The sequence below is a fragment of the Panthera leo genome, chromosome B3 (genome assembly GCF_018350215.1).
Source record: "Panthera leo isolate Ple1 chromosome B3, P.leo_Ple1_pat1.1, whole genome shotgun sequence".
In the NCBI taxonomy this organism is placed as follows: domain Eukaryota; kingdom Metazoa; phylum Chordata; class Mammalia; order Carnivora; family Felidae; genus Panthera; species Panthera leo.
The window spans coordinates 114,336,597-114,353,361 of NC_056684.1; the positions used below are offsets into that span (position 1 = coordinate 114,336,597).

Genomic DNA, 16,765 nt, shown 5'->3' on the forward strand with positions numbered 1-16,765 from the left:
AGACAGCTAGGATCCCATTAAATGGTTTCTGTAAAATTAAGTGACCAGCAGCAGTAGAGTTTAATAGAGCTAAGGTTTTAAAATCCTAAATTAGCACACTAATCCCTAGACAATGCCTCTAATGCCTGAGCTGAAAGAGAGAGAGGAATCTACAAATATTTTACACCAGAATCACAGAATTGAGTTGGATGACACCTAAGAGATCATATTCTCCAACATCTCCAATTTGCCAGGAAAGAAACTGAGGCACAAAGAGGCAAACTCACCTATCACTGAACACACCACCAGTTAGAGGTATAGTGGGATTCAAATTGAGGATGTCTGATTCCAAAGTTCCTGCTCTTCCTAAAGTGTGGCAAGCAGAGGCCACTGAATAACTTCAGACAGTAGAAAATGATTTTAACAAGTATGTATATTAATGTTTACTAGGAAAAAATAGCACATAAATCCTATGATTTGATAGACATTATAGTAATATAGTTTCAAGTATTAAGAGTCAACTAAAAAAAAGTTAAGTAATAGCACAGGTGATACCCCTTAAATTATGACAAAAGTCAAAAAGGGTTCAAACTTCTGAAATTCAGAAAATAATTATCAGATACCTTTACTATCTGCCTCCATGAGAGGGGCACTAAATCTGAGGCTGAGATTTGAAACAAACCCAAATGCAAACAGGGTAACTAGAGATTAATCTCAAAAGGTATTAGGAGAATGTGACTATATTAGCAAAGAAAGTTGCAACCTAATCAGTTGTGCTGTAATCAGCCTACAGAAAGACTACAAAATGGCCCAAACTTAAGATAAAAATATTCAGCCTCACTAATAATCAAGGCCAGTTATATGTGAACTGAAGTAGTAATAAGTTTTTAAAATGATAGTATTTTTCACATACTGACTTAATTGGCAAAAATTAAATGATGCCCAGCAACAGCCATGATGCAGTCTCATAATAAACTGGTACAAGTATGAATAAGTTAGTTTAACCATCTTGGAGGGCAAATATATATTAAATGTATTTTATAAGTATAAAAAAGTTCATACCCTTTAACCTAGAATCTCATTTCTAAGATTTTATTCTAGGAAAAAAAATTTAAAAAAACAAAATATCTCAAAGGTTGCACTATAAGAATTGCAATAAAAGCAAAAAAATAGAATGAATGTGTTCCATGAATTCCAGGAAGTCTACAAAGTCAAAACTATTTTCACAATAACAGTCAAATGTTATTTGCCTTTTTCACTGTATTGACATTGTACTTGATGGTGATGTGCAAAAGCATGGTGTTTTGTAAAATTACTGGTGCCTTAGTGACAATCAAGGCAGTACAGCAAACTACTAGTCATCAGTGTATCCTTAACTGCCACAGACTTGCAGTAAAAAAGACCAATGTCAATTTCATTTAGGAATGTCCTTGATAAAGCTCTGAAAATAATTTTTTAAGTTTATTTATTTTGAAAGAGACAGTGCACGAGCCGGCGGAGAAGCAGAGAGAGAGAAGAGACAGAATCCCAAGCAGGTTCTGCACTGTCAGAGCAAAGCCTAATGTGAGGCTTGACCCCACGAACTGTGAGATCATGACCTGAGCCGAGCTCAAGAGTCAGACACTTAACCGATTGAGCCACCCAGGTGGCCCAAAGCTGTGAAAATAATTTTACCAAATTTCAACCAGAGTATACATCTTAATACTATGTATGATGAAATGGAAAGCACACATAAAACACTTCCACTCCACACCAAAGAACAATGATTATTTTGTGGAAAAGCACATATGTGACAGTTTGCATTGTGAGCTGAACGGGCTGCTTTTTTCATCAAACACCATATACTTAAGAAACAACTGACAAACTCTAGCTATTCAGAGTTGGGTATGTGGCACATATTTGCTCAAAAATGAACACGATGAGTTTGTCATTTCAAGGAAAACAACTGGCAGTATTTGTAGCCAATGATAAAGTTCAAGCTTTCAAGTGAAAACAAGATTTTTGGAAAACTTGTAATCAGTGCTCGCTTCAGCAGCACATACACTAAAACTGGAACAATACAGAGAAGATTAGCATGGCCCCTGTGCAAGGATGACAGGCAAATTCGTGAACCATTCCATATTTAAAAAACAAAACTTGTATTCACCACGGTGAGCTTGACTACTTCTCAATACTTAAAGGACTTTTCTGATGAGGTTGGTGGTAATATTAACAAATACGATTTCTTAAAATGTATAATAAAATGCGTCAAGATTTGGAAAATCTGCATAACTCAGTGAACCAATATTTTCCCAAATGATTGATGCATGATGTTAAAAACCAATGTGTAGGGCTCTCCTAATCCTTTTAACAATCTTATGAAGTAGGTGTATTGTTGTCCTTGTTATCCAGATAACACTGCAGAAAAGCTACATAACCTGAAGTTACACAGCAATCAAGAGTAGGAGTTGGGAGCTGAATCCAGGTAATCTGGCTCCAGAGATGGAGCTCCTTACCATGATACAATTCAGCTTCTCAAATATAACAGGGGCCAAGCAGCAAAGCACATGAATGAAACTGCCAGAATAAAAGGCAGACTGGAGACCTACAACCCTTTTTAAAGAACAAGACACTACTCAGCTCCACCCAGTTACTGCCATAGAGAAATGGAGGCTCAAGGTTGCCCAATCTTCCAATTTTTCAAGAAAAGCCACAGGAAGGCCTTAAAGACAGACTAATGGATTTTAATGTACAGACTATGAAAAGCTCTCTGACATGATTTCAGATTCTACACTGCAACTAATCTTTAAGAAACTTCCACATGTCAGGGCGCCTGGGTGGCTCAGTCAGTTAAGTATCCAATTTGGGCTCAGGTCATGATTTCCTGGTTTTAGAGTTCGAGCCCCATGTTGGGCTCTCTGCTGTCAGTGCAGAGCCTGCTTGGGATTCTGTCTCCCCCTACCCCTCTCCTAGCATACATGCACTCTCACTCTCACTCTCTCTCTCTCTCTCTCAAAAATGAATAAACATTAAAAAAAAAAAAACAAAAAAACTTCCACTTGTCAAGTTTTGATACAGTCTCAAAGAAGAATATATTGTTATCTGATAAGGCATTAAAATACTTTCCCCTTTTCTAATTACATATCTGTGTAAGGCTGAATTTTCTTCATATATGTCAGCTAAACCAACATTTCATAGCAGATTAACTATGAATGCCCTCATAATGTCTATTATCACATTAAAGAGTTGGAAACATTTTTAAGAGTCAGAAAGAGGTAATAATGCTACTCTTCTATTTATTTTGGAAAATAATTATCTTTCATTGAAATATTATTGTTAATATAAGGTTTATTATTTCCATTCTCAAAGAAATGAGTTTTTAAACTTCACCAGCTTTAAATTCTAATGTAATAAAAATTGGTAAAAATGGCCTACATAAACTGAAGTTCTTTGAGGTCTTCGATGATTTTTAAGAACGTAAACAGGTCCTGAGATCAAAGGGTCCAAGAAGTTTTCATTTAGACAGTAGTTCTCAACCAGGGTGATCCTCCACCTGGGGCATTTGGCAATGCCTGGAGAAATTTTTGGTCATCATAACTGGGGAGCTGCTACGAGCATGTACTGGCTAGAGGCTATGGATGCTGCTAAACAGCTACGATGCACAGGACAGCCCCCATCACAAAGAATTACCCAGCCCAAAATGTCAATACTGCTGAGATTGAAAAACCCTGCTTTTGAATATTCAATGACATACACAAACATGTTAATATTAAGAAAAAAGTTACAAAACAACAGAGATGACCTAATTCCAATTTTATTTTTTTGTTTAAAAAAAAAATTTTTTTTAACGTTTTATTTATTTTTGAGACAGGGAGAGACAGAGCATGAACGGGGGAGGGTCAGAGAGAGGGAGACACAGAATCTGAAACAGGCTCCAGGCTCTGAGCTGTCAGCACAGAGCCTGACGCAGGGCTCGAACTCACGGACCACGAGATCATGACCTGAGCCGAAGTCGGCCGCTTAACCCACTAAGCCACCCAGGCGCCCCCCAATTTTATTTTTTAAATATGTACGTATGCAGGAGCGCCTGGGTGGCTCAGTGGGTTAAGTAGCCGATTTCAGCTCAGGTCATGATCTCGTGTTCTGTGAGTTCAAGCCCCGCATCGGGCTCTGTGCTGGCAGCTAAGAGCCCGGAGCCTGCTTCCGCTTCTGATTCTGTGTCTCCCTCTTTCTCTGCCCCTCCCCTGCTTGCTCTCTGTCTCTCTCTCAAAAATAAAAAACATTAAAATAAAAAAATTAAAATAAATATGTATGTATTCATACAAAAAAGACTAAAATATGTCCCATGTGTCAAAAATGGTCATCCTCAGTAGGTGGTATACTTCCTTTAAGTATCTCTTTATTTTCTGAATTTCCTATAATTAATATATGATATTTTACAAACCTGTGAATAAGCGGGCAGCCTGTCTTCTAAGTGCCCTATTCTGTTGACTTGCATGATTCAACAGGAAGTTCTCAATAGTAAAGTATGGAATTAGTGAAATGTCAAAGAATAAAAAGCTCCTCAAATAGCTAGGAGAACACTAAGAACAGATTCCTGGGTCTCAACAACAGTAAGGTTTTACAAGGAAGCTATTAAATGAGTATGATGCACTGTGAAGTACTCGCAGACCACAGATCATGTCCAATCTCACTTCTGCCATACAGAACTAACCTGGACAATATGCTCTCCGGATGGTGTCACACTCGTTTATTCTGAGTAGTTTATGATTTTTTAGTTTTTTTAAATTATAACACTGCCTGCTTGGCTTTTGCAAAACTCCCTGCACAAGCAACATTATCAACATAATAAAGCTGTCTTTTCTCTTCTTTGGGCAATTCTAAAAAGGTTGAACCAATGCAGGTGCAATGCTTTTTAGTCCTTTTAGGAAGGCACACAATACCCACCCACAAGCAGGTATAAACAGATATCAACCCTGAGACTCAAGGGCTGCTTGAAACTGGTTGCCAAATATGCAAATTTCAGTTACTTCTTGCCAGTATGTCTAAGGCAAAAACACATGCTTCAGCCATCTATGGCAGCTAGTGTTATCTGCAATAAACCATCAAACATGGGTCAGACACCTATTAAAAAAAAAAAAGAAAGAAAAACAACAATCCTCAGAGGCTCCAATTAGTACTTGCTTTATGAAATAACACAAAAGATACAACTGAAATTTAGATATAAGACTTGAATGGAAATTCAGAATGAGAGAAGTTGTGTAACAAGATTTTGACAGGCACCTGAATTTGCAGAAAATTCCTCCTCCTGAGTAATGTTCTTGGAAGGAAATAGACTTTCCAAAGTAAGAAAGTATGGGCAGGCTAAGAATTAAAACTGGAGAGGGGCGCTTGGGTGGCTCAGTTGGTTGAGGGTTGGACTTCGGCTCAAGTCATGATATCATGGTTCATGAGTTTCAGCACTGCCTTGGGCTGGAGGCTGTCAGCACAGAGCCCCCTTGGGATCATGTTCCCCACCCCCCACCCCCGCCCCTTCTCTGCTTGCGTTCTCTCAAAAATAAATAAATAAAACATTAAAAAAAAAAAAAAAAAAAAGGAATTAAAACTGGAGATTCAGCCAGAGTGACGGTCTGCCTCCAACCTGGAAAATTTCTACTGACTCATCTTGAAAATAATGAGCACTCCAACTTAATCAGACCAACCATGTTCAGGGACAATGAAACTGCAGATGGAATGTAGTGGCAGAAGAAGCCACTTAAAGAGTTTAACACTTTACTTGAGTAAAGTCCTTCATAAATGCAGAACCTCATGACTTTCCCTACTGAGAGACCAGATCAGAAGACCCAGATTCAGATTTTAATCCTGACTGTACTACTTACTAGTTGTAAACTACTGGGCAAATCACTTTACCTCTTTGCTCCTCTGTGTCCCTATATGTAAAATTAACGGCTTCATTTAGATGACCATTAGTCTTTTCCAGCAATAAAATTCTATGATTCTACAGAGATAATATATTAGTAGCATAAGATCACAGTGACAATGGTGAAATCTGGACTCTAACCCAGATCTTTTAAACTTCCCTATTGAGGTCATTTCACAACATGAAAGACATTCTAGAGCCAACTGGCCATATACCTGAGAAACTACAATTCCTGAAAACTTTTCTCAGGGCCAATCTATACACTTGAGGGGCCAACTTTTACTCCAGATGTATTCTGGTGCTAGACAGATACTCCATAAAACTAAGCCTGTTTAATTGTTTAATATCAGTATCACACCCACTTTTGGATAAAGTGGAAAAAAAAAATCTCAACTCAGCAGGGAATCATTCCTCAGAACATCTTTGCTCAAAATCAACTGCAAAAAACAACCCATAGGAAGACTTTTTTAAAAGGGGGCTTTGAAGAATATACAAGTGAACAGCAGAAAAAGAACTCTAAGAGGAGGTATATAGTAAGGAAGGGATAACTTACTAGCCTCTGGACATAGCATGTTCTTAATGTTAGCTTGCCCCCACCCACTTCTAATAAGAAGACAAGGAGGGGACAAATGACTATCAACCACTCTGCCTCTCAGGCTCAATCCAGTACCCTAAAAGTGGCACCTGAAAGACCTGACAGAATAGAGGCTTGGAGGTGTTCTCACCAGAGGCATTCAATGGTAAATGAGAAAAGCTAAGAGAGTAGGGCTTTGGTTTTACTTGAGTACACAACAATTTATGATTATGAGTAGGTGGACATATAACTTATCATTCAAACTAGGACATTTTTAGGAATGAAAGGAGGGCTCATAATTGTACTGGGACAATGGGGACATTGGGATGGTCCCAAGTAAACCAGGATATGTGGTCACCTTAGTTATAAAGGACCCCAGCAGGCAGCCAGGTAGGCAGGGCACCTACAGAGTTACCTTATCGACCATATAAGGTAATCTTACCTCACTGTATCAAGGGGTAGGAACCAAGTAGAAGCAACAGGGAAGATGGGAATCAGTCTTTCCACCAACATCTCTGCTACTAGGATTTGTTACAACCCTGTCAATTTCCTCAGATGCCATTTTCTCATTGATTCCTACATGCCCCAGTCCTCCGGAATATAACCTTTATTTTAAAAATTGGCCATAAGAAAGTAATACTCAGAGTACATGGACTTGACCTCCAATGCATATCAACTCTGCATCCTGAGAGGTAGGTGATAGAATCTTGGATATCAATACTGCAAAGTACAATGAATAAGGTGGCAATGAAAATGTGACCCTGAAGGCATGGGAAGAGCAGATAACTAAAGTGACAAACTGCTGTTGTCAAGTCTTTCCCTAAATCCCTGACTTAGGATAACTGATGTGGCAAGCAAGTGGAATCTAACCCTCCTTGTTCACCTAATCCATGAATAACCTTGGAAATGAAATGCCTTCTTTTTCACAGAAGCAGAATGAAGTTGCTGGTGACAGATTTAACTTTACTTGCATGAACACTATAATTCAAGTTCATTTAGGATAAAACAGGCTTATTATCTGGTCTAGGAGTCATATCTCCCTTTATGATATTATGTGTCTGTGGAAAAGCACTTCCAAATGACTTACCAGTGCTCTCTGGGCAATTAAGCCCATGTTACATTGTTTAAACCTTCTTCCAAAAAGCACTTTATCATTATTCATCTATTCCCTAGTGAGGAGACACCTATTTCTTTTGGCTGAAATCAGGCAAATGTACCCAATCCACATGCTTTCTGCAGACATCAAACTCAAATTACAGGCTCAGTAAAGACATGTATGTTGTCTGTACCTTTAGTTGGTCTTATGCAGAAGAGGAACCAAACTGGTAACCTGAGTATACCCACTCCTAATTCTACCTCACTAAAGCAGGGGAGTTTAACCCAGTGTGAAGTTACATGGTTTATGTAAGCAAGCATAGAACACGCAAAGTGTGAGGAAGAAGATTTTAGATGACTGCCAAGACCAAAATCCAGGTGAAGTGATTTCCAGCACCAAGAGAGATCTGCTTAAGGGGCGAGTACTGTAGCTGTGACCAGAACTGTGCTTATTGGCTCAAAGCCCACTGATCCATCCCCACAGCTATACTCCCCTCCCTTCATTTACACAGAAAGGGGGAAAAAAGCAGTTAGCAAAGTATCGGAATGATAGCACCAAGAGAAGAAAATGTTGGGGAAGTCAGATCCTTTTAAAATGTACAAAACATTCTAAAAATTTCAGGGCAGTTAGTACGTCCCAGCGTTCCAGCAGACTCAGGCTAGAAATCCAGCTCCACCACAAACTGTAGGAACCTTCATGGTTACTTAACTTCTCTAAGGCCGTTTCTTCATATGTAAAATAAGGATAACAGCACTAACCCTACCTTAGGAAAGATTCTTTTAAGTATTAGATGTGGTCATGTATATAAATGTGCCTGACATATGAAACACCCCCAAATAATATTTGATAAATGAATGACATGCTCAAAAATTAGCTACTTATTGTTAAACATTTATCTTTATGAACAGCAGTCTCGGTTGAATGTCAGGTGAGATATCCTATTTAATTTGGTGGACACTGGGGAGCACTGCAGATTTTTGAGGGATCAGCAGCAGATGTGGGATAATGAGGGTTAAGTTTTAGGAAGCTTACGTGGTGACTAATAAGTATTAACAATGAAAAGAACAAAAACTTGGGAAGCAGCTATTGGAACCAAATTTTCTACAAAGACCAAGGTAATAGGCCAACGTAATAAAAATCTTTTTCATCCTTAGAATTCTATTTCACTTCATTTTAACCAGAAATAATGAATTCTAGTATCTATTTTTCCACTAATGCCCTACCTGTTCTCTGCATTACAGAACACTCTGCAGTCATTTATCAATGTCCCTTTTTGATTCTTTAACACTTAGTTATGATGATTAATACAAAACCTTCAAATGCCTGTGTCTTTTCTAGGCTATAGGTAACACTGGCTATTTTCCAAGTGGCTTAAAATAAGACATATAAAGTGCTTAACAAAGGGCCTGGCACACATTATAAGCTAAATGAAGGTTAAAAAAAAATTATTCTGTAGTTATTAAGATTAACGAGGCATATATAGTACGTTCACATTAAATATTTTTAATGAATAAACATAAGATGCCTGTATGGAACAAGTTAACTTTATTCACAGCAAAACACAGAAATAAAATTTATCACCTAAGAGGAGCAACAAGGGTTGCACATGTGCTCAGAAATTACTAATTTTTCAGTTTTCAATTTTTAGAAGAGATCCAGAAAAGGTGAACTACCCTATAAGAAGAAAATGGAAAGAAAAATATAAAAAGGCAACTTAGAAATAGCACATGCCTGGGAGCAATGAGCCCTACTTGGCATGCTGACTGCCCAAGACTAACAAGGCAGTTCTGGGCAAGTCCTCTTTCTACTTCCCCACTTCCTTTTCCATAAAATGAAGATCTTTCCTTCTCTCTGATTCAATGAGGAAGAAAGAAGATACAAAAAAGACTACCTAATGTAATATTTCTCAAGCTTCGGTCCCTCTTGATCACCTTTTGATTTTTGCCATATCCATGTAACACATTCACCATTATTTTTCTTTAAATTGACTTTTTAAAATTTAACCTCACTTTAAGCAATAAATTCGTTAAAAATGTTTTATACATGCTGGTTAACTTTTCCATATATAAAAATAAATGCACCATTAAAATGTAAATATTTATTCAAAGATCGCCTAAAATCAGCCTATATACCCACAGGGGTAAATAGTAACCTAACCCTTGTAAATTAAAATCAAAATTTTAAAGAAAAAAATCCAATAAAAAAGAAATGTAATTTCACATTCTCACAATAATCTAAGGGTTAATCCTAACAGATTAACATTCAGTTCTTTATCTCTAAGAGACAATACTTATGTGGGGTACCAAAAATTGAAAACAGAATCAATTCCTTCTTAACCTACATAATCTTCATTTGAATTAGGATTTTAGTTCCTTTAACCTTAAAAGGCTTTAATTCTACTCCTGGGTATCTAAATTCAGACTAAAACAGTAAGAAAAGCATGAGAACCATGAGAAACCATGAGAAAAAAAAGATTAAAATTAAGTGCTGTTTATTAACAATGGAAGCGCTCTTCATCTGTCTCAATGCATAAGAAGATAAATGCACTTTTTAACTTGTAATTCAGAAAGCAGCATCCATCCATGTTTCAAGCTTTACTGGTCAATAAAGTTTCCCTGATCTAAATGATTCCAACTGTACAATGAAAGCTATCAATAATCAGTGAATGAGTACATAACGTGTGGTCGCCAGGACACATCACTGAGGGCTACTGCTCTTTTTAGGAACTCTTAGTCATCAAAAACACGTTGGCATAAGTCAAGTTAATGATGATCCTTCAAACAATACAGAAGACGAAGACAACTTTCTGCTGTGATAATGTCTCATAAGACTGGTGGTCATTAGTTAGACCTCACTAGGTTACTTTATTTTTTTAATATTTATTTATTTTTGAGAGAGAGGGAGAGAGACAGAGCACAAGTAGGGGAGGGGCAGAGAGAGAAGGAGACACAATCTGAAGCAGGCTCCAGGCTCTGAGCTGTCAGCACCGAGCCTGATGCAGGGCTTGAACTCACAAACCACGAGATCATGACCCGAGCCAAAGTTGGATGCTTAACCAACTGAGCCACCCAGGCCCGACCCCCGCCCCCCCGCCAATAGGTTATTTTCAAGCAGAAGTGACAAACCTGGGCATAATTCTAAATCTGCCAATCTTTGATAGATATCAATTAGCAGACTAAAGAACAAGTGGGAAAAATAACGTGCATCTATAAATATCCATGTTACTTTATACTTATGACACAATCTCTATAATTTATCATTGCAATGTCCTCCAAGGCCATCTCTATGATCCTTCTCTCTTTCCCACTAAAGTTCATAAGCAAGAGAATTATTTGCTATAGTAAGTACTGTAAAACATAGAAAAGTCAAGTATCAATTAAAGTATCATAAAGCAGAGAAGATTTTTTAAAAGAGCCATGCACTGTTACAAACAATAAGCAAATGTTCCTAAAGTGCAAGCTTGAGAGCATGGTTTATACCCAATTCATCATCTCTGTTTTCATTGCTTCTGCGTTATAAACTATGCACTCAAAAACTATTTGTTGAACTAATTAATAGACCAAAGAATAAAATATAACTCCTTCACAGCAATGGATTATCAGTAAACAGAAAAGCCTGGAAGAACATCCAAGAATTGATTCCCTATTCATCTTATCAAAATGTGTACGTACTCTGAAAGCTTTTTCAGGCCTATCACTGGTCATATTTCCCCTGATAAACTAACCACTGGACCAACAAATTAATTCTAATTAAACACCTGAGAAGTTCTAATAAAGTTAGACTTTATTCCACTGGTTAAAGCCAAACACCTTACCTGTAGATAACATGCTCTTAGATGAATTTATTTACAAAAAACTGATTCCAGAAAATTGACATAACAGGGAACTGGGACTGGGAATAAGGAAATGATCGAAGTAATAGGTTCAAATTAAGCATATGGTTATTATCACAGCTATTATTTGATGCTTAAAAACACGCTTTGATGACAATACTGGGGTTAAGCTTCTTTACATAGCATTTTTAACAGTGCATCTCATTGAGATCTTTCTCAATTTTTCACATTGTACAGTGCTTTGTGCAATAAATGTTAGATACTGAAAGTGTCAATCTCCCAAAAGCTTTTTGTGAGGTTCAAGCTTTTTGTGAGTTGCAGCAGTGGCAACCAGACCAAAAGCATGGGCTAGGCCTCTGTGCTAAGAACTTTACAAGTGTTATTTCATTTAATCCTCACCACAACCCTGTGGGGTATTACTGCCCTTACTGTATAGCTGAGGAAACAGACTAAGTGACTTATCAAAGGTTAGCAAGTAGTTGAATTGATATTCATCCCCAGGCAGCCTGATTCCAGAATTCATGCTATTCATCTCTACCTAACCTATGATAATAAAATCAGAGACCTATGTGAAATGAAATAGGACTAAACAGTTATCTCAGTTATAAATATTATGACCAAGTAAATATAATTAAATGCCTTTCCATTCACAATTCCTACTGAACACTTCAAAACAGTACAGTTGCTGATGCTATTTGAAAAGCTTCTGAAGGCGCTTTTCCTACATGTATTTAGTCATAAGCGTTAAGAAAGAGATCATAATCTCTCACTGAAACTCAAAACTTCATACTAATGGGCTATTAATCTGCTAGTTCTAAAGCTTCCAATGCCTTAAATATCAATTCAGGGAAAATAGTATTATTAGATGCAACCAAAGACTTAAAGGGTAAACCCAGGCAGGATACCCCCTAAATATGTGTTTCAGTGTAACTTCCTTGATGTTGGTAGGATCTCTTAGAAGTAGTACTTCAACATACACTGTGCCTTCTCATTCCATACCAAAGTCACAACACTATCCCGTCTGCCCCATTTGCACATGTCCATTAACAATAGTCTAAGAACAAGTGTCAGCTAATAACGATACCAAAAGTTCCTAAATCCAAAACAGAAAGAAAACAAACTCACATTTTCTCTGAGAGGCCTGGCACTCTGTTTAGCACCCAACTAAACTTTACCTAATATAGTTCTCACAAAAGCCCTTCAGGTAAATGCTGGTATTCCCACTGCATACACCAGGAAACAGACTCAGAGAGGCTTAGGTCACACATTAAGTGACACAGCAGTGATTTCAACCATGTGTATGCTACACTACACTGCCTTACATGATATCACAGTTCACGCCTTTCTCTGATCAACAACAAAGAAAACTACTTTTTAGGTGAAAAGTACTTTAATGTTCTAAAACAGCAAAAAACCATCCTCCCACTTGTTGCTGTCACAGTCACACTTCCCAACAGACCATCTTTTCTCCTTCCTGATATTCTCTGGTTTACTCTTTTTTAAATTTTTTTTTCAACATTTTTTATTTATTTTTGGGACAGAGAGAGACAGAGCATGAACGGGGGAGGGGCAGAGAGAGAGGGAGACACAGAATCGGAAACAGGCTCCAGGCTCCGAGCCATCAGCCCAGAGCCTGACGCGGGGCTCGAACTCACGGACCGCGAGATCGTGACCTGGCTGAAGTCGGACGCCCAACCGACTGCGCCACCCAGGCGCCCCTCTCTGGTTTACTCTTAATATCTGCTGGCATCATTGTGCCCTGGAAAAAGGGCTAGCTGTAGGAACAAAATAGCAATGAATGTATCCTTAACAAATAGCATTTTATAAGGCCATAGGAATCATACAAATATGTTTACCCTAGATCTAAGTTAATTCTACCAAACAGTATGTGTCAGTTACAAGAAACGTGAGCCTGCCCAAACAATTAGGAAATGAAAACAGTGAACAAACTATGAATACACTATCATTTTAATCACCACTTTCTAAAAGCTTTAACCAATCCAAGATACAAGAACAAGGACAAAATGCATAAAGGTAATCTCATTACCATCCCAAAGTCTGGCCTCCTACCTACCACATTATTGTGAAACATTAGGGATAGATAGCATTAGCCTCAAAAACACTAAGAGCCCCTCCCCTCAGGTGTTAACTGAAGGACATGATAGATAAGAGAAAATGTAAACATGACACTTTAAATAGTTTTAAATCGAAGATTATTGAAGGACTTCCCAGAACAATATTTAATTAGCTTTAACAAGTTAAGGTGTATTTATGACTCCCAGAGGGGGGCTTCCTAATCTGAAGCAAACAGGAGGAATTTTCTGTTAGCATAAATTGTACTGATAATGGAAGGTGAATAGCTAAAAAGGCTTTTAACCAAAACTCTATGTTTAGGAAATAAATAAGGAAAACTAAGTGTATCAGAGCTAAACTTGGAGGGGGGTGGGTAGTGGGGAGCCTGCTGCAAGGACTAGGAAGGAGGACAAGAGCAGATAAAAAGGAAACAGGAAGGACTGAGCTAGAGGAAGTGTGAGGGGAAGGAGGAGGAGTAAGGGGCAAAGAAGACTGAAACCCAGAAAGCACTGATGGAGATGGGCAACTCAGGCCTAGAAAAATAAGGAAATAAATGCCTAAATCAGGAGGTTTGCCATAGCCTGCTCTGTGGGAAGGACTCTCCTCTTCTACATACTAAAATTAAGATAAGGGAAACAAACTGGCCAAGACTAGAGAAAATAGGGTTCATTTAAGACATAGGGGAAGGTCCTGCACAAGGATAACTCCTTGAGAATGGAGGCAACATTTTGGTGTTTTTAAAAAAGTGTTAAAATGTGTGAATTGATAGCATGTGAATTATATCTTAATAAATCTTATTTTTTAACAGTGTTAAGCTGGGCAACGTAGGACTGTACTCACGACTTAATTACCATGATTAGTTGGGCCTATAAAAGAGTACCCCCAAAATTCCCTCACCCAGGAGGGAGAGTTTACTTGTGTCTGGGAACATCTCTGTTGGAAAACATCAGTCTGGAAAGGGGACTAGAATATAACGAATACAGGAGGAAAAAAAAAAACAACCCTGTGAGCTCTTTAGAGATCTTCCCCACTTTTGCCCTTGGAATTTTTGGCAGTATCGGGGAAGGAAGCTTTTGTTTGGGGTATGCCTTGAAGTGGAATATCAGGTTTCTTCAAGGGATGATCTAAGGTTAAACTCTACCTAGTCAAAGAGAAAACGATCTGGGGTGGAAAAGTCAAGTCAGTTCTGGAGAAACCCCGGAAGGTTTATCGCGAAAATGATCACACGAGTCTTCTCTCTGCTACCCCTAAATTGGACTGCACGCCTGTGTCACTTCCGACTGTTACTCGCTTAGACGACGGATGCTTTGCTATGATCCCAGAAGTTTCTGGCCAGCTGCCCACTGACGTAAATTAGAAAACCATTCGGGGACCGGCCTGGGTGAAGCGAAGCGCCACGTCCAGCGCGGGGCTCCCGCTTCCTCCCTCTCAATGCAGGAAAAGGGACGGAGTAGGGGAGAAGGCGAGCGGAACGCCAGATCCGCCGTCTTCGCCCGTTTTCGGGGAGGCCCCCCCCCCCGCCCCCCGCAGCGGACCCATCCCCACTCGCCCGCCTAGGCCCCGAGACCCCCCGGAGGAGGGCGGCGGCGGCGAACTCCCCCGCGGGCAGCAGGCGCGCCTCCCCCGGGGCAGCTGTCGCCGCGGCCCGCCCGGCCCGGGCCTCCCCGGGAGCAATAGGCTATCGATTCAGCTGCCTGTCGCTAGGAGCCCCGGGAGAGCGAGGCCTACACCGCCCGGCCGGAGCCCCGGCCTCGATTTCGCCACTTTCCCCACACCGGAGGGGGAGCCCGGGGGCAGCGCAGCCCAGCCCAGCTGGGCGGGAGGGAGGAGGTGCGGAGACCACCTGCAACGGTAGCCGCGGGCAAAGGGGGTGCGGGCGCGGGGCTGCAGCCAACAAGTCTCCCAGGGTCGCCCACCCACCACCCCCAGCCTCCCAAGTTGCGCATTCAAGTTCAGACGGGTGCCCCTCAGCCTCCAGAGTCCTTGGCACTGCCCACACCATAAGAAAAACACGACGCGGAAGAGGCCACCACAGCGGAGGGAGACGGGGCCGGGCCCCTCAGGGCGTCGAGGGGGCGGCCAACAGCCACCCGCCCGCCCGGCTCCTCTCCTCGCTCACCCAGCCAGCCCCCGGGTCGCGGCCCGCGACCCCTGGGCGGCCAGCCCTGTCACCGCCCGGCCCCCTGGCCCCCAGGCCCCTTCTCCCGGACGCCGGCGCTGGGGACTCGAGCTCCCCCTGGCCTCCGGCGCGCCTCGGCCTCCTCCCCCTCCGAATCCCCAAAATGCCCCCCGCACCTTTTAAAGTACACCGAGGAAGAGTTTCCCATCAAACTTTGTCAGGCGGTAGTCTCGCCCCCTCCCCGACCCACGCTTCCAGGGCAGTCATCAGGAGAGACCACTTTACACTTGGGATAAAGCGAATTAAGGACCTGTCAACCATTTTAGGTCTTTTTTACAGAAGACATCCTCTCCCTCCCCACCCTCCCCCTGCAAGGGTTTGAATTTGACACCAAACCTTCCCACCGCAGAAGGGGGGTTGAGGAGGGAGGGGGTGGGGACGGAGGGCAGAAGGAGGGTAGCGAGGGAGAGCGAAAGGGGAGGGTGGAGAGGGGCCGGGAGGCGCGGGGCGGGGAAGGGGGTTGATTTACCTGAGACCAGCCACTGGCCTCCATTGTTGGAGAATTCAATGGCATTGACACAGCCGAAGTGGCCGAGGAGGTCCTTCTTGTAGAGGTTTCTGCAGCCCCGCAGGCGTCTCCTCTGAAAGTCCTGAGTGAGCAGGGGGTCCCCATGCAAGCCCCGCTGGGACAAGAAGCCCACCACTGACCTCATGCTGCCCCCCAGGCCAGCTCTCCTCTTCATGCTGGAACCGCCGCCGCCGCCGCTCGCGCCGCCGCCCCTCCCTCGGCCTCACGCGCGGCCGCCGCTCTCCCCCCACCCAGCCCTCCCCCCGCGCTGCGATCCGGATGGTTCTTTAACCAGCCATGGCAGACGGAGCGAGGTGTGCAGACACTCGGTGGCGTTCGCGGCTTCCAGAGGGTCCCCTCCCTCCCTTTCCCCCCCTAGGCTCCTCCCTCTCCTTCTCCGCCTCCTCCAGCAGCTGATCCTCAGCTGCGGCCGCGCTTCCGCGCCGCGCGGCCCTTCCGCCGGCGGCCGGTGCCGGGAGAACGCGGGTGGCGGCTGCCCCTCCCCCGCCGCGGGCTGCTGGCCGGAAGAACGCGGGCGGCTGGCCTGGAGACCGCGGGCGGCGGCGCGGCTTTCCCGCCCCAGCTCCTCCCCGCGCTGCGCCCCCTGAGCGGCCGCACTCTGTGA

The 16,765-nt window shown here is 41.9% G+C and overlaps 1 protein-coding gene and 1 non-coding gene across 5 annotated transcripts in view; one reads left to right on the top strand and one right to left on the bottom strand.

Moving 5' to 3' along the window:
• Positions 1-16,713, bottom strand: part of DCAF5 (DDB1 and CUL4 associated factor 5) — a 104,148-nt gene extending 87,435 nt beyond the window's left edge. Inside the window, exon 1 of one of the 4 annotated variants that reach the window (XM_042943600.1) lies at positions 16,102-16,489. In XM_042943600.1, the coding sequence (XP_042799534.1) occupies positions 16,102-16,315 (214 nt within the window). In that variant the 5' untranslated portion in view covers positions 16,316-16,489. Of the gene's footprint in view, positions 1-16,101 lie in introns of all 4 variants that reach the window. The other 3 variants (XM_042943599.1, XM_042943602.1, XM_042943603.1) reach the window with 3 other exon arrangements.
• On the top strand, positions 1,999-2,105 carry LOC122223277. Its single transcript, XR_006204162.1, has one exon. It is a non-coding gene; the product is annotated as a U6 spliceosomal RNA (small nuclear RNA).
• Positions 16,714-16,765: the final 52 nt, after the last annotated feature.